The 26,183-nt window shown below is 35.4% G+C and overlaps 1 protein-coding gene across 1 annotated transcript in view; it reads left to right on the top strand.

Moving 5' to 3' along the window:
- Positions 1-26,183, top strand: part of FCHO2 (FCH and mu domain containing endocytic adaptor 2) — a 93,422-nt gene that overhangs the window by 23,505 nt on the left and 43,734 nt on the right. The window contains exons 7-10 of the mRNA XM_030467073.1: positions 4,020-4,118; positions 5,232-5,328; positions 23,481-23,525; positions 25,282-25,354. Of these exons, the coding sequence (XP_030322933.1) occupies positions 4,020-4,118; positions 5,232-5,328; positions 23,481-23,525; positions 25,282-25,354 (314 nt within the window). The remainder of the gene's footprint in view (positions 1-4,019; positions 4,119-5,231; positions 5,329-23,480; positions 23,526-25,281; positions 25,355-26,183) is intronic.

The following is a 26,183-nucleotide window of genomic DNA, read 5'->3' as shown; positions in this document are numbered from 1 at the left end:
ATATGTTTTAGGTTAGCCTTGCTGACAAAAGTCAGAACTGTTTGTTTCCAGGCTTCTTTCTTTGTCAAGTATTTGTGTGAGGAACTACCTGGCAGGACCAATCCAGATAAAAGTGATGAAGGAAGGAAGGCTGGCTTTAACACAGAAGAGACCTGCAGTCTGGCTTATTAAGGGGTCACACAAGCATTTGTACTGGCACCCAGACAGAGGCAATGAAGGAACAAGGGCAGAGAACTGCATCTTCAATGCGTTTTAACATGTGACTCTGACCAACACTCACTTGCATATTTGTCCACTTTATATGTTTGCGTCCAGTGCCTTAGCATTGTGTCTGTCTCACTGCAGCTTTAAATATTTGCATGTAAGTACTACACAGGTAATTTGATGGAGATTAGGACTGGGATTGGTATGTGTGAATACAATCGCTTGAGAATTTCAGGACTAGGCAACCTTTTTAAAATTAACTAATACATATCTTTAAACAGTTCTTGGAAACAAGGATAATATAACAGCAACAAAAGAATCATCAAAGTGTAAAATTCCCCCTCGAGTTTTTAGAAATGGGTAGGAGGAATCAAACTGACATGTGAACATAGACTGATGCTACCCAAATTGGTAACTTTTTTGGTGTTCCTATTAATGTAACTACTGTACTTGTTCAGTAAATGTTCCAGTAACTCCATCACTGTGTTTTGTATAAGTTGTAGTTCAGTCTGACTTTTGCTGTACACCTCCACCTGTAGCTACAAAGGAATCCAGTAGCACTAGAAAAAAATCTCAATTGGTCCATTTATTTTTCTGAAGTCATATAAAAGTGTGGATTTTCTAGGTCATGACGTTCCTACCCTGTTTGTCAGTTACATTGCTTCGGAAGTTATTGAAACCACACTGAAATAGATCCTGTGGATGCCTCTGATCCACTGCAGAGCAAGTTCAGTCAGATTGCTTTAAGTTTTTATTCTCAAAATCTGTCTGTCTATTCCTTACCTTATGAGAAAGACTGTGTTTTAACAGTTGACTTAATGCTTTCTCAAACAGTAAGAAAAAATGTTTCAATAAGCTGAACTCGGTAAACTGTACTGCAAACTTGTCTCCAGTAAGCAAGAAAGCTGTGACTAATGAAGAGGAGTTCTTGTTTTGAACTGACAGAAGATAAAGAGAAATTCTTTGACATGGATTTTGTCAATGAATTAGTGAAGGAAAATATAGAGGCTTTCAGCAAACAAACTAGCTGTTTTTTTCATTATGTACTTAAAAAAATAATTATGCCTTTGAACAATCCACTACAACAAAAGAATGAGAAAAGTGACAGCTTATTTTGTATCTAGAGACAGAATATGTTCACCTTTCAGTGGTTTTTTTTGGTAGGTGTTTTTTTGTTTTGTAGGTTTGGGGTTTTTTGGGGTTTTTTTGGGGTAGGTATTACCTATTTAAACCAGGCTGAGCTATAGAGAGAGAGAAAAAATCTTTGTATTATATTGCCATCAGATGGTACAGCTGGGAATACCCCACCATGCTTTTGCCTTTTTTTGTTTTGTTTTGCTTTTTTCCTTTTTTTTTCTTTTCTTTTTTTTTTTTTTTTTTTTTTTTCCCACAAGTACAATGTCCTTAGTTCCCTACCTGCAACAACAAAACTTCTATTTTCACTTAATGTGATAATGGACACATGGAAATTTTCCACACTTGTCTGTACTGGAATGAAATTGCCGTTCTGCCAGTGTGACTCATTGCTGTGGAATTTGTTTTAAGTATAGTGGTATAGTTTCATGTATAGTTTTGTTGCAGGAGGGCTATTCTAAACATTATGCAACAGGAAAAATAACAACACCCATGAATATGTGGAAGTGCACTTCTCTGTGAAGCAAACCGTAGATTGTCTTAGCGTACATTTTGCTTTAAATATACTAGTTCTGGAAATGAGGTCAATGAAGAGTGTGAGAATTGTCATGTTTCAGTGCAAAATTAGTTGGTCTTGCTTATATTTTTCTTACACTATTCACATACTATTTTTCTGAGGACAAATATCTGGAATTTCTGTGGATTTATCATATAATACTATCTTCACTTAGCTTTCCTCCTGTTTAAACTCCACACATCCTGTTGCATAAGTTTTACATATTTTTCCTCTTTCGTAATTTGCTGTCTTACCTAGAGTTATCAAAGTGAAGTGACTCATGATATGTGATTTTTGAGAGGCTGAATTTTGAAACCTAGTCTTCCTAATCTTGAATGTCAAGTTATGATTTTTGCTGTTGATAAACATGGGAGGTTTTGTTGTGATCAAAGAAGCAGGAAAATACAGTTTAATGTTTAGAAATTTAATCTGACAGAAGTTCACAATGAAAGATTTTATGAGTAAAGCTATAGTTGTATTATGCAATTGCTATGCAGTTGGTAAGAAAAAAATTCTTGTTTTCTGGATTTTCTACCTTGCTAGGAGCTTCTTTTTAAAAAAACACATAGAACACTCAGTTCTATGTGGAAAAAATCAAATAGCTGAAAGTGCTAAGTTATTATTTAAAAGTCTTCTATCTTCAGAATTGAGTTCAGATGCATGTGCTGTTGAGCAATCTGCATAGAATGGTTTGGGCTGAAAGGGACCTTAAAGATCTAGTCCCACCCCATTGCTATGGGAAAGCACTTCCCACTATTCTGTATTGCCCAAAGCCCAATTCAGCCTGACCTTTGACATTTGCAGCATTTAGATTAAGTGCAAAATTAGTAGTTATTAATTTTTTTAAAAACTATAAAACTTAAATGAAGACATCCACACTTATTTAAAGGAGTAATGCTCACTGAAACTGTGTATTCTGAGCTTAACATCTAAAGATCCTGTTGATGATGACTTTTCATTGATATTACAGCTTAAAAGTCTAAGACATGGCTTGCATTTGTTAGGTCATTAACATTGCAGATTCCTTTCAGTACATAGTTTTAAAATGGACTGATCTTCCAAAAGTGAAAGTACACAATTAAGTTAATGATTATATCTGTGATGTGGATGATCATAGATATGGTGATATGTATCATCACATATATGACGATATGGTCATCTTCTGAAGTCTATGATATTACTTCTCTTACTGATTGCTTTATTACAGAAATTATACTGTTTTGCTTTAAAAACTATGTATGGTCAATCTCTATTGTGCCTTCTTTCAATCACTGTTGAGTGTCAAGACACAATGTTTCTATCAAATGTGCACCTTTTCCACAACCTAATATTAACCTAAACACAAAGTCAGTTTTTGAGATTATGCCAATGATGCTTCCTTCATCTTTTGTTTGAGCTCCCCATAAAACTCTGAAAAACAGAGGTACCAGTCTCCTTTAAACTAGTCTCTGCAATGTATGCCAAATGAGCTGGCCTCTCCCCCAGCTGTTTCTATATTTCTTATTCATTGTTTTATACTTAAGATTTAGGAAGTAGAAGCTAGAGATATTTAAATTGTCTGTATGGAGATGTGTTTGTGAATCACAGTAAGAGCAGGTGTGAAATGTGGAGAGGTGGTCTTCAGAGAACCCTGTACAATTTGTAAAGAGGATCAAGCGGTGCTCCAAAGTTTGGACATACTTGAAAGGGCAGTTACAGAAATAGGAAGAGAACTAGGGAAGAGCAGGACTAAATAAAGATTTCAAGACAATTACCGTTTACTATTGGGAAGGATGGAGACATTTTTAGTTGTAATCTTTGGCTGGGGAGGGGTCACTGAAAACATTCAGAATGATTTTAAAATAGCTGTCAGTTGGAAGCCTTGGTAAAATGAAACAAGCTGCCAACATTGTGTATGGTGAATTTAAAGATCAAACAAATAAATCATATTTAAGGAAGGGAAGGATATAGATTTAACCAGAAAAAGAGAAAGTTTGTGTATATTGCAAACAGGAGAAGGGAATCTGATCTGTAATCAATAATAGGTCGTACTTTGTTTTCTTTAGTGTATTTAATTATTAAAATCTAAGTTTCGGTATTTTGCTAAATATCTTCATTATGATTAATTGCTTGTATTATTTTTCAGAGATTTCAAGACATTGAAGAAACACACCTTCTTCGTATGAAAGAGATTATAGAATCATTGTCAAATACCATAAAAGAAATTCATTTACAAATAGGAGAGGTAATTTTTGTATTATCATTGGTTTGTTTGGGTTATGCTGTGTATTTTTCTTGGCTGTTAAATGGAGCATTTTTTACTATTTATGGTGATTACAAGGTCCTGTCTTTCAAATGATTGTAAATTCAACATAAGCTCAAATTTTTTTGTTGCATTTGTAATTTCAGTACCACAAAATTTACAGAATAAGTCTGAATAAATTTTGTCTTAACTGAAGACAAAATATTTTGACAATGTGAAGAATTTTTAATGTATTTCAAAGTTATTTTCCTTACATATTAAATTAGCATCCATTTCAGACTTAATTATTATGATACTTATGCGTCTCTTTGACTAGAACTTGAAATTCTATCACTCTGAAAAGTTTCTATACACTTTGGGTTTTATGAGCAAATGTTCACTGGTAACAGAAGCTGTTATTATACCTTCTCTCCAGATGTAAGTTGGTTTAACTAATCATCCTTATAAACAGGCCTTAATTTTTAGGTGTTTTGAAGTTTGATTCGGGATACTTGGATTCACAGTTTTCCTTAGTTTGTTGTTTTTTTCTGCTAATGAATGTTGGTCACAAGGTTCATGCTCTTTATTTCTAAAGCACATACATACTGTCTTGTTGGAAAAACTTCTTACTAACAGCATGTGGTTAGTTCTTTGTCAGACAAAAACATTACAACAGTAATGCTTTTACTCAAGCGGGTGGGAGCCGTGATAATACAGTAGTAACAGTACACACCCTTAACTGGTGCTAGTTTAGGAGTCTGCATGTCTTCCTGGTATGTCCCTCGGAGGGGGACATGTTGCTGATAAACTCAGAAAATGATACACAAGTTGTTTAAATGAAAGAAGTGGAAGTAAGTCCCACCCCCATCATCAAGCTGTATTATTTAATTCTTAGTTTGTGTCTAACGTAACTGTACACACACTTGCCAGTACTAAAGCGAAGGAGGAACTTCCTTGATAAAATGCCTGTTGATTTCTGGAAGCCCTGGAATCATTTTAGTGGGAAATAATTTGAATCCTATCTGTAGAGAAAAACATTTTTTTTAAGTTAATTACTTTCCTTCAGTTACTGTTTTTTTTTAATTAATTTTGTTTCTGCTCTGGCTTTTTTCGAAGGTGCACGAAGAGTTTATTAATAACATGGCAAATACTACAGTTGAGAGTCTAATACAGAAATTTGCTGAGTCAAAAGGAACTGGCAAGGAAAGACCTGGTAAGAGATTACAAATGACTGACAGGAAATGTAAATTTTAAAACTGTAGATTTCCACTCCTAATAAAAGTTCAAACCCATTTTTATTAATGTGTTATATATTTTTTTGTACTTCTAATGAATTCTGAGAATTTGACATTGTTCTTTATAACAAAAGATTAGTAGAAATTGATAACATACTGTTATTAAGTACATGTGGTATTTGTGTTTGTAATGCATGACAATTTGTAGCTCTCTCTCTATCTAGACCTTCAAGGAAGATTTTAAACAATATTGTTCCTTGGTACCTCACTGATATTTGTCAAGAAACAAATTCCTTGCAAAAAACCATCTGTTATGTATTTCTGCATAAATTATATTTCAGAACTTTAATATAAATTTATGGATCTTTTCAGAATGGATTTCTCTAAAGCTACATATTAAGCTGTTGCAAGAATTGCACCAGTTTATTCAGTTAGCTTACAAAATTATCCATTTTAATAGATTGTTTCTTTACTAAGCAGCAAATTGAGTAGTACTTTCTGTAAGTACTGCTAGTTGAGTGTGGTATGTAACTTTCAGGACTGTCATAAAAAGACAGTCTTGCAGTAGTCCATATCTAGCATTACAGGACAAACAGTGTTCACCTTAATATTTGAGTATGAATACAGTCACTAGGTATGTGAATACAGGAATTCAGTAGTACTGTTTCCTGTTTTCTTCAGCAGAAGAAGATCTAACTAGCATCTCTGTTTTCTTGTGCAAAAGCACAGAGGGTTTTTTTTCAGAACAGGAATGTACAGATTAGGTACTGAGAATTTGTATTAAATTGTTATATATGGTTAGTATCACACAATGCCTCTGTGAGGTGTTTTTAACATAATATTGTTTTATATGTTTTCTTGTGATTCACTAATGCGGATATCTGAGTGGGCTGAGGTAAGATTGTATATGATACATTTTTTTAATGTTTCCTGTGTATTTTATCTTTCTTTCAGTAAAGTTTAAGAAAGAAAAAATATGGACTTCAGGGGTTCAAGATCAGTTGGTCTGAAATCAGGACAAAGATCTGAAAATTCCATGTTAGACCTCTCTGTCTAGCTATTGCATGATACGTCACAGCTAGGGATCTCCATCTTGCTTTTAGGATTCTGATCCTCTATGTTACAAAGACCCCTGCTAATGTATCCTGGAGCATGGTGCGCTTCATTATTCATGTTACTAATGTTTGGTTTTTTTTTACTAGACAACATAGTAAGAAGTAGCACTTCATTTATTCATTTGCTTGAAAAAGCCATACATGTTCTGTACTTAGCTGCTGCAGTACAGACGTTTTCAAATCCCACTTGTATTCTCTAAAGCCAAGTAAAAGCTTTTCCTATAGCAAGTTTCGTTTCTTCACCACTTACAGAAGCAAAGTATTCTAAGGAAAAATAGCTTGTGTAGCGTGGAAATATATGTATGCACCTTGAGTTTTCTTTTACAATGTTAAATCATTGTACTGATACCAACTTGGTGCAGGTGGAAAGCACAGGCAAATTTGGCAGTAAAAGAATACAGATTTACCAGATGCTGTGAAATGTCAAAGAGTGGAAACACAGACCACTAGTGATGTTAATTAAGGTTACTGCTTTTGTTATATTTATTTTACTAACTTAGAATCATGCAGCTTTGTGATACCAAAGGCTTGGAAGACAAAGTGAGGTGTCAGCTACCTAAGGATGAAACATGAAATGGAAATCTTTCTGTGTGAGATATATTTATTAATTAGGCTGGAGATGGCTCCTCAGATAAGTCTAAATATTCAGTGTAAAAATGATGCGGTGTACCAAACAAATGCCCCAAAAAATGTCTTATGGAGGTCATCATTGCTTAAGATTCCTGTCCTAAATCTGTTAAAAAAAAAACTTTAAAATTCCTTAGGGCTATGTAGGTCTTCCCCTCTCTGCATTACGTGTTGTCTAGTATGCCACGTTAGATTATGGGCCGCTTTCTGAAATGCTGAATTCTGAAAACACAATAAGCTAAAAATGTAATGCATAACAAAGTATTATGGCCTATTTCACTAATTTCTTGCTATAGTTAATACTGTATAGCAGAGTTCACTTGTTTTTCTTTATACCTGTAAAAATATGAATGAATCTGAAATGAAATACTGAGAAGAGTGGTTTTGTTGGTTGAACCATAAACAATTTACAGGAAAGTTTTTTGAAACTAGTTTTTCTTAAGCACTCATCTGCATATCTGAACTTTTTCTTTACAGTGATATACTTAGTACTAGGTTACATGGGCTCCCTCTGGTGGCTAATTTCTGCCACCTGGAATCTTAATACACAGGGGTTTCTAAACTCTTTTTCTGGTACAAATGTTTCTTTCAGTAATGCTCTGTGGGGAGGTTAATTTCATTTATTGACTTCATTACAATGGCTCTTTAACTGCTACCTTAATAGTCTACCTAGTCAACTTTATCACCTACTTCTTACTCAGTTTACTTAAATATTTTTTTCAATACTAGTTTAGTTTCTAGTTTAGAAATTTCTACTAACAAAATATTTCGATAAAGTTTTTTTGTTGTTGTTGTTATTTATTTCTCACTTCTATTCATTGTTAAAATGCTAGTCACATGTTTCCAGTAGCATATCAGTTTATTTCAAGTGAAAAACAAAAACCATCACTTACTGTGAAATTTGGAAAACAGAGAGCTGGCAGGTTATTGCAGGACCTGCAATAACCTGTGTAGTTTCAAGTAAGAATTTAATGTGTTCTCTGAACCATTCTAACATTCACAGGGACCTGGACAAGCTTGGGAAATGGGCCATGTGAAACTTCATGATGTTCAACTAGTCCAAGTGCAATGTCCTGCACGTTGGTCAGAGCAGCCTTTGGTATCAGTAAAGGCTGGGGGATGAAGGGATTGAGAGAAACCCTGTGGAGAAGGACTTGGGACTACTGGTGGATGAAAAGCTGGATTTGAGCCAACAATGTGTGCTTGCAGTGCAGAAAGGCAACTCTACCCTGGGCTGCATTGAAAGAAGGGTGACTAGCAGGTCGAGGGTGCTGTTTCTGCCCCTCTGCTCTGCTCTTGGGAGGCCTCACCTGGAGTACTGTGTCCAGCTCTTGGAGTTCTCAGCACAGGAAAGACATGGACCACTTGGAGTGGTTCCAGACAAGGGATACCAAGATGATCAGAGGCATGGAACATCTCTCCTATGAGGAAAGACTGAGGCAGTTAGGGTTCAGCCTACGGAAGAGAAAGCTCTGGGGAGATCTTACTGTGGCCTTTCAGTACTTTAAGGGGGCTTGTAAGAAAGCTGAGGGCAGGCATTTTATTAGGGCGTGTTGTAATAGAACCAGGGGTAATGGTTTAAAACTAAAAAAGAGTAAATTTAGACGAGATATAAGGAAGAAATGTTTTACAATGAGAGTGGTGAAATACTGGAAGAGGTTGCCCAGAGAGTCACATCCCTGGAAACATTCATGTTCAGGTTGGATGGGGCTTTGAGCAACCTGATCTGGTTGAAGATGTCCCTGCTCACTTCAGGAGGGTAGCACCAGATGACATTTAAAAGTTTCTTCCAACCTGAACTGATACATTTCTGACATGTTCTCTGATATGTTTCTGCATTAGGCCTAGTAGCAGATGGGATACCAGCAGCCAGAAAATGCTTTTGTGACCTTGCATGGTCCTCCAGTGTTCCTCAAGAGTTCTTGATCACTTCTGGTGAATCTGTTTCTGTGATAGGCTGCAGCTCCATGTTCCTTGGAAAGTTAATGTATTGAATTGCAGAAAATGTCAGCTTTTCTTCTACCCCAAATATATGTTATGTTAATAGTGGAGATGATGTCTATTCCATATTAATTATCTATCAGTGAGTTCTGGTTTTATTTACTTAATCTTATAAAATCAGTTAAAAGATCGGTATGTTCAGCATGAAAAGCTGATGATGATGAAGCATGAAACAGAAAGTGCTAGGAAGTACAGGCTTATGTTCTTCCAAGATCTTATGTCTGAAATTGGCAGGAAAATATCTATATTTGAAGAACTTAATGAATGCCCATATAATTGCAGTTGGCTATGAATGATTTTTGGTTTTCAGCTACTGAATTACTGTGCCCTCTTCTCAGATGTGGGAAACTATGTGTGTTTGTCCCTGTATTAGTTTTTGGCTGCTACAGTTTACCCTGAATGTACCTTGAAGGCCAAATAAGAAGACTCAGCTGTGCTGCATTGTCAAAAAAAAACCCCAAAAAACAACCCAACCAGGAACAAAAGTCAAATCTAGATTCTTGTTTTCATTCATTTATTATAGTGTCATTATTAGTGGCTGTTGGTAATTTATTGTTTTTTTGTATTTTTACTTTTTTCCCTTAAAAATGTAATAAAGAGGAAATTAAAAATTTTTATTGCAATACAGACAAGACTGGAAAACCATAATCTTTGCTGGCTCTTTAACCCTCCAGTAAAACTGATTTACAGATGGCAATTACTACACATACTGTGCCATTGAGAGAGGTGCTAGGTCATCTCTTAACTATATTTCTTTTTAAAATTAATTGGTTTTATACTAGCTTCATCTGAATTTCACATTCTGAATAATCCAGACATGATTTGAAACAGCAACACTCAAGTGAGCAAAGAAAATCTGACAAAGAGGAATAGTCACATGCAAATACTGGTAAAAATCATGTGGAATTTGCACTGTGGAAAATACAAGCCCATAGAAGTATTTCTTGTCTCCTTTCCTTTTCTGTCCAAAAAAAAAAAAAAAAAAAAAAGAACTTTTTTTGGATGTTCTAGTAGATGATGGATGAGCTCGTAGAAGCTAGTTTACAAACATCATAAAAGTAGTATCTGCAGTTCATCAGCTCTTTGGATTAAACAGTAACAAAAGTACTCTATGAGATTATCCACAATTGCAGTTGAACAGCCATCACTGGCTTTTGCACATGCAGTAAAACGTTTGACTTTTGTCCACCTTGTGCTTTTAAATATTAGGAATAATAGTGTAAGTTGTTTTGATCAAGTTGTGCTTCCACAGATAACAAGATTCAGAAAAGGACAGATCTAAAGTTCCTACTGTTTACTCCCTCCACCAAATCCAGAAATTGGCAGTCTGATTAGAAACTGATCAGCAATGCTGATTAAAAGAATTTTTGGTCTGTTGCTTTTAGGAGCTGCTGAAAGCTGTTTTTCTTTATCTGCCCATGCAGAAAAAAATGTCTTAAGGCTTCTATTAAGTCCAGTCATGGAAAATTTAAGGTCATGAATGTCAAATGGAGACATTAATTCAGAACTTCTTTTTTTTTTCCCCCATATATTTTTGAAATTCTTTCTGGGAAAACTATCAAATTGTCTGGAGTTAAGAAATTTACCATTGACCTAAGACAGCTATGATGCCAAGATCATTTCTGCTTCACAAGATAGCACGTATCAGAAAAAAATAACCTGGTATCCTTGTCAATATGCAATACATTGGTGATCCTTGTCTATGCTGAAGGAACACGTTTGGGAGCTCTGTTTCTGGAAAGCTTCACACATTTTGTATTTTGAAGTCCTAAAAAAATAATGGTTTATTTAGATATGGCATTCCTGCTGAAGCAGCGTGGACTTTTTACATAAGCCATTTGCATGGCAAACAAAGCAGTTTAGTCCGGATCTTTACTGCTGGCAGTATTACCTGTTCTCAGAATTGTAAAGCATTAGGTCTTCCATTCAGAATACATTTAAAAAACAAGTTTTACCTAGTTTGAAATTCAACTGATATCTGATTCAGTAAACTCAAATGGATTAATGGTTATTTGATTAATGTTTTATGTGGCTGTTGGTTGTTGGTGGTGATTGGAGGTTAGTGTAAAGTTTGGAGCATTTTTATGATCTACTCTCAAGTCTTTTCTAATTGCTTATATTCTAAATGTCCTAAATTTTAGTCTTAAGTGCCTGTGGAGTGCGCTGCTTATTTGTTTTTTCCAGAGTGAATGACAGTAAGCTGCATCACAAGTGAGAGGCTAGTACAAACTGTAAATGCATGTTTGTCCTCAATTCATGTTAATATTTTTAGTTAGTGTGTTGTGTTTGACTACTTGTATTCTGTCTAATGAAGATATGCACAAGATGAGCAGGATAATGTAGGGGTAAAAAAAAGGGTTAAGAATAACTGCATACTCATAAGAAGTTTTAGAAACAAGTTGGTAATTTCTCAGAGACTGTGAGGCAAAACAAGGCCATGGGCTATTGAAGCTTGTTTGGATTAAAGCTATTAGGTTTGTTATGTGCTTGAATAGTGGATTCTGCTTTGAGACAAAGACTTGAAATAGTGCTGGGTGTGGCAATTATTTATTTCCATGGATTTGTTTGATAGCATAATAGTTTAAAGCATTTATAAAAAATGCTTTCCTAGGACTCTAAAAGACATCAAAGTAGACGGAAGTAAACACTGAAAATGGCTAGTACGAATTTTTGAACAGCTCTGCATGACATCTTTAAGCCTCCTTTCCACACGGAAGTGTTAACAAAGCATGTTTTTTTCTTATGTTCTTATGATTTATTTTCTTTATGTATTCTGTAAATATTGTGAATATTTTAATACTACCAACACTTGTGTTCAGGCGCGTAAATAGCCTGAAGTGTCACAGTTTCTCAAAGACTGCCTACACATAATTCTGCACAGAAGATTGAGCTTATCAACACTGACAGTATTCAAGGGATTCAGAAAAAATATTCTTTGCAAAGGAAGGCAAACCATTGCTGTATTTTAGAAGTTAATAGAAGAAATTAAGTGTGAGAGTCCTTGAGGATTTTTTTGAGAAGCTGGTCATGAGGCAGGTAGAAAAGTATTTAACAGCACTGTGCTGTAGAGGGCATGTTTTCAATGGTGAGCTGCAAGCTCAAGAGCTGTACCAAGTAACAGCCCTATTTCCTGTTTTAGATGTCTCTTGCTTGCAAAAATTGGGTTCTTCTGTAGACAACAAACCTTCCTAAGCTGAACTTTGGGAACTATCATCTACTAGCACAGATTTTTAGTAACTACATATGCCTAAGTTGCAAACTTCTTTTAGATTGTTATTTATTTGTTTTTAATATTCTGAAGGGTTATAACTGTACAGCTTTTGTTCAAAAGTCTCTTAATTCAAGTGAAATACTGATAGCCTTGATGAAAATACTTCAGGTAACATCTGTATCTCCAAGAGTGCAAAGTCTGGGTTTTGAATGATCTTGAATGCTTATTAAGTTGTAGTACTGTTGGGTCCTCTTGAATTTTCTTGTTACAAACAAACCAAGTCAGGTGCAGCTCGAAGGAAATAGTTTTGTGGTGGCTGCAGGAGCAAAGCAATGTCCATTTCAGTAATTTAAGTAGAAAAAGTGCTGCAGACAATCGGTTGAGGGAGGTGATTCTCCCCCCTCTGCTCTGCTCTTATGAGACCTGGAGTACTGTGTCCAGTTCTGGAGGCCCCATCATGAGAAGGACACAGAGCTTGAGCATGTCCAGAGAAGAGCCACAAAAATGATGAGAGGGCTGGAGCACCTCCCCTGTGAAGAAAGGCTGAGCAAGTTGGAGTTGTTCAGCCTGGAGGAGGGCCTAAGGTGACCTTATAGCAACCTGTAGTTCATTCTTCATTCTAGATTGCAGTCTAGAGAAGAGAAGAGCAATGGCTTGAGTCTTGTTACACAAGCTTTTTCTAGTATTAGTGGTCACTAAGTTGTGTTGCACAAGGTCTTGCCTCTAATTATAATTTAACTGTCAAAAATACTGCAACATGATAGTACATTATACCAGGACAAACTATATTAGTCAGCTTTTCCAATGAATTGATTGTCTGGTCAGCTAGGTCTGATTGTCATACTCTTTCTTGAGCACAAATATCTATTCTGGCATTTAAAAATCAATTCTCACTTGACTTGTGATTTGAATTTTGTGTCCATGGTAGTTCTCAGGAAATGTGGGATCTTTTCTGCTTTGTCTTTGTCTTTTTATTGTTGTCTTACTTATTATAGATCACTTGGGTGACCTTTTGTCAGTAACTCAATTTTATAGATATTGTTTTGTCTGCATTTTTGCAATGTCAGGTATACTGTGTAAGTACCCTTGACCTATTGCCAGTATGAGGGAAGGAAAAGGGAGAATGCCTAAGCAGTAGCTAATTAAACTAGCTGCACAGACCTAAGCTCAGGCTTACCTGAACAGACAGTAGTGGAGAATCAGTCTTGTCACATGCATTTGTCCTTTTTGCCACCACTGACTTGGGTACTATTATGGATTGTACTTCATAATAGTATGCATATTTTGTATCTTTAAATGCTGACGCATATTTGAAAGTTAAACCTGTGCTGTCGTGGGTTTCAAGTCGGTCTTTGAGCATAAATTTGGGGAAAGGAGATGTTGTGGTAATCCATAACATGTCTCTCACTTTTATTCCTGTAGTTTCAATTTTCTTCTGCCACAAAGAGCTGTCTTGTACTCACCATAAGCTGCATAAAAAGCACACCAGGAGGAATTTTGTATTGTTTTCCTTTCTTATTGGTGGTGCATGTCGTATACTAATCAATACTTCTCATTTTGCTGTTGCAGTGGAGAGGTGGTTAATCATGTATAGTTTTCATAAATTCTCCACAAAATCGATCTTCTGTCAAAGTAAATAGGATAGCACTACAAAGCAGGAAAAGGTCCCATTAAGATGATTTTGTCTAGCTGAAAGAAGTCTGATTTTTGTCTGAAGAATTCTGGTTAAAATGTTTTGGGTTTTTTTTTTCTTTATTGTTCGGTTTTAGGTAGAGTCCCATCAAACATCTTAACCTGTGAAGGTTTGATGGGTTTAAGTGCAGAATTTCACTAAGAAACCATGTCTCTTGGCTTACAGGAGCAATGTGTGACAGTCTCAAAGACATGATTCTTTGAAGCAGTCTCTAAAGATGAAAGCTATAACTGTAGGTATTTACAATGTCTGGTGTGTCAGTATCTTAGCTGACTCCCTAAAGAAAACTACTTTACTCTTTTTTGTGCATTTCTTGCATCACTGCGTGCTTGCATTTTCTGCCTTCAGGAGGAGAATCAGGCACTATGCAGTCATGCAGAGCCATTTATTATAGATATTTAGATTTATAGACTACACTTAGAGTTCTGATGCTTTCAAGTATTTTTCGTTGTACAGCCATATAGCTTTCACAAGACTTTGCTACTTTCAACCTAATTTGATGGAAAAGTAGAGGATTCAAAGACTATAAAAATGAGGAATAGGATAGAGAAGGAGGATACAAACAATTCATGCCACATAAGGGAGAGGCAGTTGTAATGTTGAGTTACTCATTTGGAGAATCAGCAGACAGCTGAGTATATGTTAATTTGTCTGTATGTATGTTGGCCAGCCCCTTAGCCTGTGGATACTTCAAAACCAGCCACATCACACATCCTGCTATTTATGCAGGCAGAAAGGAAATTTGTGGTGAAGTCGAAGTGTAAAGCATCAGAAAAGTAAAAAAAGATGAAAAAGGTCTGGGAGAGGTGTGGAGGACAGAACTTGGGGAACACAGCAGTCTGCAAATTCTGCAAATTAGTGTTTCATCTAACATTTTTTCTGCTTACAGACCCTATGCTTTCATGAATTGGCTGAAATTTCTAGTGTTTGTTGTCATACTCGGGTGTTGCAGGCTAGCTGGATCTCTAAGTTGAAACATTGCCTTAGGTATGTGTTTAAAGTCTCTTGTGGAAAATTCCTTCATTATCTAAGAAAAAAACTTCTTGGTAACTGAAGATGGCTACCTTTCTAGTTTAGAGAAAAAAAAGTTGTTCTCCTCATTTAAGATAAACATCTTAACTGGTAATTATTTTAAAGTCACTCAGATTATGGTTATTTTCTGCTTTGTCTTTGCTCTGTGAGTAACATGGTAATACTGCCCCCTGAGATCAGTGTACTTGGTGTGTTCACAGAGCTTTTAATCTCAGTACCAGAAGAGCCTGACATGAATAATGTTCCCTTTAATCCTGTGAGCTGAATGCAGGGCTGGAAATCTAGTAGTAGAATCAGGGTTAGAGTGTTAGAATTAATTGCCTATTTAGTACATACTCTCCTATGTTAATTCCATCATTTAAAAAAAAAAAAAAAAAAAAAAAAAAAAAAAGAGAGAGAGACTTTCCTTGGAACTGCCACCTGTGTTTTGATGTTTCTACCAACAATTTATTTTATTTATTTATTTACTGATGATTTATTTAGGCTGCCACTGTCACCTCTCTTTTTCAGTAGTATCACCATGGTGTAGTTTGTTTTTTTCAAAATGAATTTAAAAAAACAAAAAACAAGGATTTGGTCAAGTCTTAAGCAACTGTAGAGGCTACATACCAGATAGGCTGATATATATCATCCTGAGGTTGTATCAATGAGTAGTCAAATTCAGTTATTATTTGTGGTGGAACTATGCATCTGTAGAATTACACTAAAGGGTACCCTTTTACCAGTTTTTATTTCAATGTTTTCCTTCAGCTTTGCCTGTTAACAGGCAAATTGTATTTTCTGTCCTTCATCTTACCTTTTCTTTGACAAAGTAGAGCTCACTCAGTCAACAAACTAGTGCTTGCTTGTGGCAATCTACTACTAGCATGATCAATATAACCAAAATATGTTACCTACTTCAAAGATAGTAACAGCTACTCATCTTTTGTCTGTACATTTACAAATAAGCTATGCTTGAAATTGGGTTTTTTTTTCTTTAAATAAACCTAGAATAAGAAGTCCTGGGGAAAAATTAAGTCCTATGTATCATTATAAAATCACATCTCTTTTTTTGGACAGGCAGTAAAACCAAGAAGCTAATTTTAGAAACAGGTAACGTTGAGAAAGTATATTTTGGCTTCTAAATTTGAAAGCTTGAAATTTTCCAATGAGCTTGTCACAGGATCAGATGATAGCAAGAAAAAGATTGCTTATGTGTTTGTGTACATATAAAATTGACCTTTGTGATGCAGCTTAACATCTAAACACTAAAAGCAGTCATTTGTTTTGACAGCAGAATTAATTGAGGCTAAAACAGTCGAAATTCCACTTGTATCAAGCTGTTCATTAGGAATTGCTGTCTGGCTTTAGTGCTGTCAGAAAAATAACCTGTTCTGCTATGATTAAATAGCAGAATGATGGTCGGTCCACTGAATTTGAGAGAGAGGTTGAATAAACTTTCTACTGCGGAAACAATTCAGAAGTGACACGCTGCAAGGGGGGTCAGAATGTGCATTGATATCCAGCTGAGCTGTCAACTGGCACTGGGCCAGGCACGCAAAGCTTTGCCATTTGAAGCAGCATGTGAAGCATATGCCGTTTAAAAAAAAATTGTCCTCCTTTCATGCATGATTTACACTCAAAAAGACAAACTTTTGTTTTTACCAAAAACAAGAATATGGTTTGTTGCTGTATTTGTAACTACAAGTACAGATTTACAGAGTTTTTTTAAAAGCTTTTGCTTGAAACAGATATGTTAATATTTATATGTGTGCATGTGTGTGTGTAAACTGATTCCTTGGGATGGGGGGGAAGGGCAAATTTTTTTGAGTCTCTAAAGTGTTTCTCATTACTGAAAATGAGGTGTAATTAATAAAAGTATATGCTTAGATGGGGCAATGTTTCTGTAGTGTGTACCTATTCTTAGGCTAGAAAAGAGACAGTTTTCAAAAGTAGATGCAAATATGAAGTAGCTTTTTGTTGACTTCCTGATTCATTTACCTTTTTAGCGCAGAAGGATTTTCCAGTTCAACGATATACTTACTGGGAGCTCTTTTTAAAGTTGTGACATGAAGTTGTATTTTTCTTCCTAGTAGTGGTAGCTGGCTTTTGTATTTGCCTTGTTTGTTTAAGAATCCAAACAGTAAAACTTTACTCCTACCCTATCTATTGAGAAAAGTGCCAATTATTTTGTTGTTTTTACCTTAGCAAAACATTCTCCCAGTGTCTTCCTCACAGAGGTTTTGTGTAAGGGGTATACAGATAGATTAGAAAACCTATCTCTCAGATTTTGTGGAGACAGGTTTTGTAACTCTTGTCAAGGTAGCTGACAACAAACCCGACTGTCTTCAGGATAATTAATATCACTTTGTAGATAAATTAAGTAACAGTCTTTGGGTTGTAATTTATAGACTCTATTCTATAGTTGCCTTGTATGTATTCTGAAAATATTGTTCCCATAGATGGGGGCTAAATATGTAGTGGATACTGAAATGTAATTTACAGTGCAATTACATTTATCTTAGCATAAGATCTTAGTATCTTATCTTCATTTATCTTAGTATAAGATCAGTATCTCCTTATTGCTAGCCATCCACTTTGCCTCTTAGTGTCATGAAAGCCCACATGCTGGTGTGCCTCTTGTCAAAAAGAAAAAAAGTGCATGGATTTTCAGAACAGGATAGGAGATGCATCATGGGCTGCAGACTCACCGGTGCTTAATTTATGCCAGTTTCACTTACTGTAAGTTATTTGATGAATTAAAATTTTAAAATTCACTTTATTCACATAACCTTTTGCCTTTTCTGTTCTAGCAAGTCAAAGCTTCCTCATTTCCAAGAGACTAAGAACTGACCTACTCCTGATTTATTTTCGTCAGTCGCTTGTCAAATAGCAGCTGTCTGGTTCCATGTGTCTGTGAAACCATCATCCATTTGCCTTTTCTTCGTCTCCATATCTGTCTTAGCTGATAAAATGTGGTGAGCTGCAGCAGCTTGCCTTGGAAAATACTTCAGGTTGACACTTGGTGGGAATGTTCACCTGCAATTAGAGGAGCTTACTGATTTTATTTTTTTAACCCTGCTCCCTTTGTTGATTAATGAATTTTTGTTACCATCCTGGTAGCTAGTTATGTATCCTTCAGTGACTGAAATCATACTGGATACTCATATTTCTTTCTGTTGTAAAGTCTAACCTCCTGTTATGGACTTCATTGTTTTCTGTTCCGTGGTTGCATAGTAACAAATACTTTCAAGTCTTTGTACAGATATTAGAGATACTTTAGCCACAATTACCATTCTGTGAATCAGAATGTAACAACAGGCAGATTGGACCCTAAAAAGATATCTTGAACCTGAAACAAGTCATTCTTAACCCAGCAGAATGTTAATTCAGAGACTTTTGAAAGGGTTGGACTAGATCTCATATATAACTTTTCACTTACTCTGATAAATGTCCGAAAATTTTTGCAGAGCTGTTTTAGTTCTAGCATTCAATCCTATTTTGTGTTCATATGAAATGCTTGAGAAAAGACTTGCTTCTCAATTCACATTGTTTTCTTGTCAGAAGAAAAAGAACAAAGGATATCACAATGCTTTGACTATGGCACTGCAGAATATCATCATTATTGTTATCATTATTATCATCATTATTGCAGTATGGCAACATATAAGTGGTCCTTTTGGTGACCATGTGGCAGGGAGTGACTTCAGTCCCCAACATCAGCAATTCTACATAAAACTGAAACAGCTGCTTTTCTTTCTTTGGATCTTGCAGCTGGCAGTGGATGTGTTACTTGATTCAGAAATTTATATTTATAACCTTGCAGATTTTGAGCTGAAATTCCTGTTGCTGTTAAGCTTTTCTCCGTACTTAAGCAATTTTGCAAAAAGTCTGTTAAGAAAACTTTCCTGCATCTAAGGTGCATCCACTGTAAAAATGTTTGTGCCGCTATTACACAAGTTACTGTGGTACCAGCTCTTGAGTTTGAATGCTCTGACTTGCATCTACATATTTCACCTGTCTGCTAATAAGGCCAGCCCACTGGGAGTTTTTTGACTATACCATCTAGTGATTAAGGAATCAAGAATTGGAAAGACAGGTGTTACCATGATTCACACAAGAAAGCTTTTTTTGTTGGGTTTTTTTTTGTGTCTTTGGGGATTTTTTGGTTTTGGTTTTGTTTATTTTATTTTTGTTCTTGTTTGTAGGGGGGGGTTTGTTTGTTTGGGTTTTTTCTTTTCTTTTTGCAGTGATAGTGCAGATGCTTTTGTTTCTATATACACAAATAGAGGACAATGCAGGGGAGCTTCATAAGAAGCATCCAAATTCATTATTGATGCTATAGTCCCATGGTAATATGTGTGCCTAAGGCCTTTTGGCTGGCTAGGAGACTGCAGCTGGTTTTATCAGGAGATGGTGTGGGATACACTTCTGGCTGGGCCACAGTATCACTGTATCTTTGAGCACAAAGATACCCACAGAACACTACAGCTATGATGTGGGCTACCAAAAGCTTATCACACAAAATATCTACTTCTGTAATGTTATTTTGGTTTAAAACTACTACTCCCCACGCAAAGCATGGTATTCTTTACAGCAGACACATAGGGAGCCAAACTGTTGATCTGAAGTTACAGAATAAAACTCTTAGAAAATTAAAGACTGCTGAAAATTTCACTGCAGTCCATTCAAAAGTGCAAAACGCCTGATTTTTTTATTTGCTGCGAGGAAATAATGCAGCATGTGCTATATCGGTGGAGGTAGGTTAAATACAAATTGTACAAGATCAGCAAATGGTTTTGGGCAGTGGTGGAAAATGCTGACAGTAACTTTTTGATGTCTCTGGATTCATTAGGGACAGCCATGGCATCTCGCACTTCCAAGATTCCAAACGGTGCAGGGCCCTGTAGAAATATGAGTTAAGTAGGAAGAGTAAGTTAGGATTAAAAGGTGCTTCTGAATTGTAAACTGATTCACACAACCTGCTGTAAGAAACCACAGTTTTCATGATTGCTGTTTATCTTTGCTGCGATAAGGCAGCAGAGGAAGGAAAGAGCATTTGTAGAAGGGATCCCTAGGATAACTGCCCATTTTGGTGAAGCATAAAATAAGCTAATAGGTATCATCAGGAGGAACGAGTATTTAAAATTTTAAAATTAATTTCATTAATTAATTTCAATTTCTCAGTGAAAAAGTGGGACCTGCTTACTGAAGTTGTTGTGCAGCTTGCATCTCATCACTATCTCTGGCAGTTCTTTAGTGACTGAGATTTTTTTTCAGATTGCATTTAATAGTGTTGTTTGTGAGAAAAGAACACATTGCTGCAAGAGTAAAGAGAATTGTTAGGGGTAAACCAGCTATTAAACCCAACAGAAAATGCTAATCTGGTCTTCTTGTCTTCACGTTCCAGTGCTAAACACGAATATTTTTCTCTTCAAATGAGAAGTTTTTTTCAAGACAAGTTTTTTTCAAAACCCACACTTTCAAAGACAAGTGTTAGGCAAGTATCAGAGACAAAACAAAGGAGCTTGGTTATGCTGTTAAAGAAAACCTTTGCTTTATGCATATGCTAGAAGTAAAAGTTAGAGATACTGATCTGAAATAAGGATAAGTTTTACTTGAACCTTGAATATTTATTTTAATCATTAGTATAAAAGTCTTAAGACTTAAGACTTGAGGATCAGTCGTAGTAGCTGGAAAGGGTAAAATAAAAGACGGTATTCTGGAAGAGCTTGAGTATTGTTTTTCTCTAAAAATATGTGTAAGTTTCAGTGGATTACAGCTTTTCCTTCTGCTTTTTTTTGAGAATGAGTGTTTGTGGTTGGTTTGGCACTTGTTTTGTTGAATTTTTATTTTGTTTGTTTGCATTTTTTTTCCCCTGGCCAAATGGGAATATATATAGAAGCAAGAAACAGAAGTAATTGAATCCTTAGTGAAGTGATGAAAAATAGATTGTCTGAAGCAGTGTTGAAAAAATAATAGATTTGTTCTTCAGCCTCTATGTTCTGTGGTATTTTTTTTACTATTTTGCTCAATGTATTTTAAACAATAGGATTTAAATTTCTAAAATAAAATACTGCTGGAATCAATGTGGGGATATAGTTAACTACAGTGTATTTTTCGGGATTTTTCTTTTTTTGTGTGTGTATGTTTTTGACATACCCAGATCTGCTGGTTTGTGGAGCATGCTGACTTTTGTTTACTGCGAATTTAGTGCAGAGCAAAGGAAAAGGAATTGGAAGACCAGCTTAAAATGCCCGTGTATTTATGATACTTAGTAGAATGAGAGAGCTGTGAGGAATTTGTATTTTATCTATTTATATTGAATAATTAGACTTGCATTTGAAATTATTTAATAATTTAGATTTAAAGGATAGTTAAGACTGCCATTCAAAATTGGGTGTTTTGTGTTTAACTCTCAAGAGCTTTGCTTGCAGACCAAACAATTATATTAACATAAGTGGAGTATTGATGTGTTCTAGTCCCAGATTCTCATCCTGTTGCTAATTTTAGAAGCACTGAGACCTGTTTTTACTGGCAGGGAAAATTTTGTAGACTCAGTCTTAATTACAGCAAATACAAATCATTACTTTTAGCACACCATATTTTGTTTGTTTGTTTCAAATCATTAGAAGTCTGCAGCATTTCAAAGAAAATGTTTGGTAGCTTTTATCTAACATGTCTGAAATAAATTTGCGTATCATTGATGAGTATTGAGTTATGTTGTCAGCTTCTAAATTATTTCATTTGTTTAACATATACTTTATTGTGTTGCAGTTCTGAGAAATGCTGTCAAAATGTAGTGTTTATACTGATCCGAACACAGTTTTGCACTGCAAGAGTTAAATATGCATAATGGGGGTTACATTGCAAATAGAACCATTTGAGGTACTTAGCTGCATGAATCAAACACAGATTAATCCCAGTTGTTTAATTTGCAATGCTAATTCACAGCTATATTATATTTTACTTTCATCGTGGCATTTCTAACTGCAGCACAATGATTTACTTTGGTGTGCTATTTAAAATCAATCTGGAGCTTGTAGGCTGTGTGTTTCTTGTCTATGAGATCTGCTTGTGTCAGCTGTTTATTTTAAGACTAAGAGTATGACAGACTAATTTTGAAAAGAGTACAAATGATAATCCTGGGAAAAGCTTTCAAGTGCACCTTTTATTTTACATGAAAACACCCTAAAAATTGCACAGCTCTTGGTTTTATGGTGGGTGCTTACAAATAATCATAACTTCCTAATACGGATAAATAAATTGGAGCACTTACAAGCAGGTGTGTTTTTGTTTCTGTATTTGAGGTTTCCACAATCACTTTCATTCCAGTTGGGTTTAATTCAATTTTTCAAAATGTCAAAGTCTCACACAAAGTAGTTGCCTAAGTTTGTGAGGAGAAGAAGGGGGATTTTGGTTGCCTTCAAGTATAGAACTGGGACATGGTTTAATTTTTCTTCTCCATCTTACTGGTAATGTGCCTGTTTATAAAATTGTGTGTACTTCCTCAGAATGCTTACAGAGAAATACCTAATATGCCCTATGTCACAGTGCTGTCATGTTAAACTTGGGGGGATTTTCCTCTGGATACAATTGCAAGCTGCTGTTTCAAAGAGGGGCCAAAGGGCTATTTCTTAGCATGGACTGAAAGTGGTGGTGCCAGCCTGCATGTGCTTTATGTTTTCTTTCCGCTTACAGAAGTGCTAGTGTGCTTCTGCCATTTCCTGAACATAGTCCTTTGAAAAACAACTGGTTTTCTGCATGTTTGACCCCTAAAACGGCTCATAGTGGGTTAAATAAATTCTAGATATGGACAAACTGAAGGAATATGAGGGTTAGGACAACTGAGTGCTAGCTTGTGTCAGCTGTAATGGAAAACCATGCTTAATTCATTTAGACACAGCGCTTAACGTTCTTTGTTTGTCTGGGTTATTTTCCTGTTTAGTCTTTACTTCTTTATTGTTATTTTTAAGATTCTGCATGCCTTTTTTCACTTTGTAGACAATTGGCTGTGAAAAGGGAACAGAAAAACTAACAATGCAAAGCTAGAAAAGAATGAATATTAAAATTAGGGTGATAGCTGTGCTTTTTTAAATTTTTTGTTATATAACTTGCATAATGAAAGAAGATAAGTTGAAAACTTCACATTGATGCTATATTATAGATGCAGCTTTGAATGAGAACAGAAATTAGAGATGGCTCATGTGGTTGTAATAACATTAGGCAATTTAAGTTGTTTTAGGCAGTGTAAGATAGCATTTTAATTTTTCACTGTGAGTGAAAATATTTAATAATATACATGTATGATCTTGCAATCTGTGTGACCACTTGGCAAGGTAATGGTGCTTTTCAGTTACCACCTAGGTTTATAATTTAGATTATCTACTGTTTTCAGGAAATCTTAATAGCCATTAAAAGATCATAGATTAAGTTTGACCTAATGTTTATCTTCATTGTAATTTCTTTAAGGTCCTATTGAGTTTGAAGAATGTAACACATCCAATGCAGTTGAAGGTGAGTTATTTTAAGATAGCTATTTATATAAGAATGCTGTGGATAAGAATCTGACACTAAGAAGGGGAGGGTATTCAGAATGTGATTCTGTGTAACTTTGAAGTCCTGCAGTAGACTAAGAAGCAGTTTTTCTTTTGAGAACAAAACAAAAAAAAACTTTCAGTGAGAATACTACCTGTGCTATTTTATAAACCTGATGCACAAAGATCAGATAATTTTAATATTTTTATAAAAATTCGTGAACTAAGTAGCTCGTAACTAAAGTGTTTTAACTAACTTTGCAGAAGTTTGGATTTTGTTCACTTCTGACTATGTCTTAATTTGCAAGCCTTAAAACGTGGCTCAGGCTTTTTCCCTTGTTACTATGATAGTTATACCGAGGCTAATGCAGGGTTATGGTCACAAAGCCTGGCTTATTTTGCAGATGGTATTGGTTTAAGAAGTACTTTCTTTGCATAAGATAGGTATTTGCTTTTGGGACATAGGAGCTGTTGGTATAACTGTAGCAGCCAGCAACTTTTAAGTTGCCAAGATTGCAGCTGACACTTAAAATCTTTTTACTGTAGTAGAGAGAATCCATGTTCAGAAATTACTCTTTCTCTCCATTTGTCATTATTTTAGGCTGCATAAGGGCCAGAAAAAAATAAAGCTCAGATTAGTACTTAAAAAAAATCTTGGAAAATTCTGTCTCTATTATAAGACCTGATTGAGTTTAGAGCTTGAGAAGTTTTCAGTTACTTAGCCCTGAAAATGTCTAGGGGTGGAGAGATTCTTTGTGTTGTATAATGTATTTCTGTAAAGGAGAATATAATGATATTTTTTTTAATTATGTGTTTAAATTGCTAGTTGCTAAACTTCAGAAACCAAATAATTTCCATCATTTTGCTCAAAAGCATGCCATCAATAGTATCATACATCACAACTGTAGACTAATTAAATCAGATGCTTGGACTTAAGTCATTTTGTTTGACAATCTACTTTACTTCAGCAGAAATTGGAGAGAAAAGCAGACATGACAGCAGCTCTGATGGAATATTTAAATTTAATTCTAGTACATTAATCTGGTATGAAAAGAAATTTTTATCAGTTCTATAGCTATATCTATCCAGTGCTAAAAATGGGGGGGAAATGACAGAGGGGAAGCATGGTTCCAGACTCAGTGAGAGCAGGCCTTAGAGTTGTCTAGGGCACAGGAAAATCATGAGCTCAGCATAAGGTAGAAAGCTGAGAGACATTCTGCTTTTCTGCACCACCAAGATCCCACTGCTTGGGAGAGAGAGAGGTTTGCAGCTACCAGGAACATGCAGGGAAATCACAGCAGGGTGTTGAGCTGCTGTAGCTGGGAGAGAGGCAGGGTTCAGTTTCTAAGCCAGATACATTGGCCATATGGATCAATTGGATCAATACCTCCTGTTGAGTTTCTGTGAGCAAAGTCCTTTTCCTCAAAATTATCAGTACACTCATTTTCTACAGAAAAACAAAAGAAAATTCAGTGTTCAATGCAAATCAGTTTTATAAGAACTTAATAATGTGTTGGGCTGTATTTTAATTTTTTTAGCAGTATGTTGTTTAGTAGCAAACTGGAATAATGTTACCATAGTTTGGTTATATACCTATCTCCACTGTGAGATTCTATGTTTTTTTGTGACTTGCGGCAACATTTAGAAGGTGTTGACATTGATACGCACCCGTGGTTAAAAGTGCTAAATATGTACTTATCAATTTGATCTTTACATGAAAAATATTTATTCCCTAGGGATAAAACCACGGAAGAGGAAGCCCTTTGGTTTATCAGGAATAATGAAAAAAGAAAAAGATACTGAATCTGTGTAAGTATATTTCCATCTTGAAGCTTTGTCTTGTATGAAAACTAGTAAAAGTAATGGGGTAAATATTAGCTGATGTTTAAAGGCAAATGGGTGCATAACAGAAGTTTAGAGGAATGCTGTGAGTATGAAAACAGCACAGATCTGTAACTAAGGATTTTAAGGAAAAGTATTTGTAGTAGTGTTTGTGTGTTTCAGTGTTTCCTGTGCCAAGGTAAGTAGTTATTCATTGTTCTACATTTGAACGTTGTAAATAATGTGATTCTAATGTGCACTGCTGATGCAATAATATCTCTGTATGAGAAAAAAGTACCAGATGCCTGTGTTTGCAGAACTGAATCTTCAGTTTTTCTTTTATTAGAAAACCATTTGTATCAAAGAACAGAAAAATCTTTAATTGTTTTCTCAGTTAACGTAAAGAAAAATGAGTTCAGTTTTCAGTAAAGAAAAATGAGCACACTCATTTTTCAAAGACCACTTTCTAACTCATGACTGATGTCCCAGATGTGTGTCTGGACTGATGTTCTTTGCCATACTCATTGCACGTTCTCTGTCTCCCAGGAGTTAAAACTCGCTCAAAAGTGAGTTCAATGAAAAGTTCTGAGATGGGTTTGTTGTAGTCTGTGCATTAATAGCTATTGTCTCTGTATTCTAATTTTTTTTTTCATGATTTCTAGATGTGTTTTTTTCAACAGAAGTATTTGATTTAGCAAAAAATAGCTTACAATATGATGAAGTTAGCAATATTAAAATACTGAGGCAACATCTGCATACGTACTTTTAAAGAGTGCTTCAAAAAATATTTTTTCCAGTCTCAGTTTTTAGTATAAAG

This window comes from Calypte anna, chromosome Z (genome assembly GCF_003957555.1).
Source record: "Calypte anna isolate BGI_N300 chromosome Z, bCalAnn1_v1.p, whole genome shotgun sequence".
NCBI lineage: Eukaryota > Metazoa > Chordata > Aves > Apodiformes > Trochilidae > Calypte > Calypte anna.
This window is presented reverse-complemented; position numbering and strand designations above follow the sequence as displayed.